The following is a 4313-nucleotide window of genomic DNA, read 5'->3' as shown; positions in this document are numbered from 1 at the left end:
TCTTATCATTTTCTACTCATGATTCCATTAAAACGTATCTTTTCATTTCAAACTTCTAATACTGATTGTATATTAAACTTCTTTTAGTCAAATAATAAAAAATACTGAGAAAAACCCAAAAAGATTCAATGAATTTACAGATCGGCTATGCCTTGTCTTCCTTTGAAACCCCCCCAACTATGTTTGGTTTCGTTAGGTTTAATTTTGCCTTTTTCCCTTTGTTTTTAGTTTGAATTTTTATTCCGCCGACAGAGTTTCGGGCCGCCACAACAATGCAGAAAACTCAGACGAATCGTAATAGACATCGGGATATTCGAACAATCCGCCATACGTCACATGGCCACCACCGTAGTTATCTCCGATTCCGAACTCGAATAAGTCATTGTTAGGGATCTGATCCCCAAATTCCCACAACTCACCGGTTCCTGACGAGTCAGTGTCGAGTCTCAGCAACTCAGTAACCTCGCTCCTTATTTCCTCACTTGAAGTTGTGGTAGCCATAGGAGGAGGTAAACCAAGATCATCATCGGAAGCCTCCAAAAGGTAAACAAGATCCGGTTGAGGTTCGCTGGAATCTGATTTCGGATTCAACAGCGGTTCCTTTGCATTTGAAGTTGATGACGCTGCCGATATCTCCTCTTCGAAACTCTTAATAAACGATGCGAGGTCTTGGTTAACAGGCAAAGAATCAGAGTCCTCAAGGAGATCTAATAAATCGTCTCTGAGTCTCTTCACCATAGGTGAGTCTAGGTCAGACTCGGCCGAGTCACCTCTAACTCGCTTCTTGCTGTTTGAATCTTCCATGCCGTGGGTATGACTTTTATTTTATATTATTTTAGTAGAGAGTATTTGAAAGAAGAGTCGCGAATGAGCGAACTCGAGGTGAGGTGAGGGGAGAAGGGGGACACGAGTATGTATAATGAGACCAAAGTAGAGACAGAAAAGAGAGAGCGTGAGGAATGATGGAGATGCAGGCGCGTTGGAGGAGAATATTCTTAGGTCATAATAGAGTTTCTTTTATTGTTGTTCTTAATAATTTTTTGGGTTACTTAATAAAGGGGGTCGTCTAGAACGGTTTCCAAAATGGATATTTTGGGGATTTGAATGCCGTGGTCAGAAGGGACCCACCAGTAGCCTAGTCAATCACAATAACAACCCTCGGGTTTAGTTTGGTTTGGTTTGGTTTTGCCGCCTTGTTCCTTCTTCATCCTAAAATAGATAAAATGTTAATATTTGTTAATTTTGTTGATATATTATATGTGAATTGTTTGTCACATAAATAACATATCAAAATTTAATTAATTTTTAAAATGTTTTTACAATATTTTTAAAATATTTTTAATATTTTTAATGATTTTAATTTTTAAAAAGTAGTTTTTATATTTTTTAAAATTTTAAAATTTTAAAAAAATTCATTAAATACTGACATATCATTCATGTGATAATCTATGTGTATATAACGTCAATAAAATTTAAAAAATTATGATCTTTTCTATTTATTTTGAATAATTTAAGATAAAATGATTTTTTATAAAATTAGTAGACTAAAAAAGTTATTATGCTTTTCATTTTCTATTTGAGGCTAGCTTGGCTCAACTGAATTATTTTGGTGGAGATAATAGTTGGAACTTTTCAAATTTGGATATTAATTTTTTAAAATTTTATAAATATATATAATAATTATTTTAGGATTAGGAGAAACTTTTTATTCAAGACGAATTAAGCTTTGTTTGGAAAGTTGATTAGGAGAAGTTTTGTTTGGAAGGTTCTACAATTTTGGTTACACCTCCAACCCCACAAGAAATCAAAAACCAAACCATATTGCAGGTTGGAAAATTCTACTCATATTGATAACGATTTGTGATTAATAAATTATTTAATTTTAATCCAGTAAATATAAAAGTATTGATAATTTATAATAAATGTTTATACATAGCAATTAAGATAACCTGCTAATGTATCAATATTGATCAGAATATACCTTTCTTCAAATAATAAATAATTATTGGTTGATTAAGAGTATATACTCTTTATTTAATTAAGATTACGTTTCAGTTTTTAAGGATCTATTTATTTATTTTTGTAGGATTTGTAAAAGACCTTTTATATTGAATGAAGTCCCTGATTTATTTGTCAAAATTAAATTTACGTTTTAATTTAGTTGTGAATTTATTAAAATTTAAATTTTTTACAAATTTAGAAATATTATTTTGTATGAGATTTAAATAAAAAATATTTCTTTCAACTTTATCATTTCAACTAAATTTATATTAATTTTTTAATTAAATTTTTTTATAAATTTATTAAAGAATTGTTTTCACTCACGTTGTTGGTATGTCATAATCTAATATATATATATATATATACTTTTCATATGGGCGTAATCTAGTATATATCATTTATGCTTGTTTTATGGTACATGAAGATTAATATTTTCGGAGTTCTGTCCATCTCAACAATGTTTCTCTGAAATTTGAACCTAGGTTCTCCCTTTAAAAGTGTAATGTGCCTTACTACTACACCCAACTCATTGTTCATAAAAGAAACTACACTCATTTGATATGATAGTATTACAAGTTAATATATACTACATTGATAATGCACTTTTTTATATTCTATAATTGGAATAAAAAAATAACCATGAACCTATTTATTTTATACATTTAGGGCTTTTTTACGTGATTATTATAAAAAAAATTAATACTAAAATGGTATGTCAATATGATTAAATACCAAAATGGTATGTTTAGGGGTGGTGCCTTTCTCATAGGTGGCACAACTTTTTTTTAATAAAACTTATTTTTTATTTTTTAAAAAAATTATTATTTTATTAGTGGTGTCATTTACATAGGCGGCACCACTTTTATACAGCTTATATACGGTCAAAATACGGGTCAAAATTTGACCCGTGATCATCCCATCCGAAGTGACGCCACCTGGACTGGCGGCACCAGTCATCCCTCCCTGACAGGTGGTGCTGGTGCCAGTCACCCGTCTCCTCCGCCACACCTGTACACTGCATTTTTGCAGTGTTTAGTCCCTTCCAAGGAAAAAAATGGAGGATGGAGGACCTTATAAGCATGGTCCCCCTTGTAGAAGAAGGGTTCGGCAGTGAAAAAAAAAGGAAAGAAAGGAGAGGAAGGAGAAGAAAGAAAGAAAAAGAATAAGAAGAAAGAAACAAAGAAAAAAGGTATGTATTATTTTAAAATTATTTTTTTTAATTTAAAGGGATTAGTTTTTTTATACTTTTTTATTAATTATTATAAATTGTTTGTGTTTAGTTTAGTGTTTTGTGATTTGTTATGAATGTAAATTTTTTTTAATTATTTTAAAATTATTTGGTTAGTAATTTATGATTAGGTTATAAATTGTCTGTGTTTAATTTAGTGTTTTGTAAATTTTTATTAATGTAATTTTTTTAAAAAATTATTTTATAGTTATTTTGTTAATAATTTATTATTAGGTTATAAATTGTTTGTGTTTAGTTTAGTGTTTTGTGATTTTTTATGAATGTAATTTTTTTGTATTTTTAAATTATTTTAAAGTAATTTTGTTAGTAATTTATGGTTAGGTTTAAATTGTTTGTGTTTAGTTTAATGTTTATTGTGATTTTTTATGGATGTAAATTTTTTTTATTTTTAATTATTTGAAAGTTGTTTTGTTAGTAATTTATGATTAGGTTATAAATTGTTTGTGTTTAGTTTAGTGTTTATTGTGATTTTTTATTAATGTAATTTTTTTGCTCTTTTAAATTATTTGAAAGTTATTTTGTTAGTAATTTATGATTAGGTTATAAATTGTTTGTGTTTAGTTTAGTATTTATTGTGACTTGTTATAAATATAAATTTTTTTGTGTTTTTTAAATTATTTTAAAGTTATTTTGTTAGTAATTTATGATTAGGTTATAAATTATTTGTTTAGTTTAATGTATAATGTGATATGTTATAATGTAATTTTATTTTGTTTTTTATTTATTTCACAATTTTTATTGATTTATTGAAATGTTGATTAAATTTGTTTTTATATAATTTTATAGGTTGTTTGAAAGAAACTAAACAGATATGTTTCTATTTTATTTTTTTTTCAATTCGTATGTTTTTTTTTATGTTTAGATAGTTTATACTTATTTTAATTATATTATTATTGTAAACTAACATAATTTTTTTATGTAGGTAAAATATGGGAAATTCTGAGATGTTTTTTACTGTGTTTTTTGTTGCTCACGTATTTATTGTGTTTTTTTTTGTTTCTCAAATTCCAAATTATTTACTGTGTTTTTCGCAACAAACTAAATGAATTCCTTTTTTTAATTG

At 27.5% G+C, this 4313-nt stretch overlaps 1 protein-coding gene across 1 annotated transcript; it reads right to left on the bottom strand.

Annotated features, from left to right (window-relative positions):
* Positions 1-237: 237 nt before the first annotated feature.
* Positions 238-804, bottom strand: LOC107919391 (uncharacterized). Its single transcript, XM_016848863.1, has one exon. The coding sequence runs from the start codon at positions 802-804 to the stop codon at positions 238-240; it is 567 nt and encodes a 188-aa protein (XP_016704352.1).
* Positions 805-4313: the final 3509 nt, after the last annotated feature.

The sequence above is a fragment of the Gossypium hirsutum genome, chromosome D13, assembly GCF_007990345.1.
Source record: "Gossypium hirsutum isolate 1008001.06 chromosome D13, Gossypium_hirsutum_v2.1, whole genome shotgun sequence".
Classification (NCBI taxonomy): Eukaryota; Viridiplantae; Streptophyta; class Magnoliopsida; order Malvales; family Malvaceae; genus Gossypium; species Gossypium hirsutum.
Note: the sequence above shows the minus strand (reverse complement) of the source record. Positions and strands in the feature narration are given on the sequence as shown.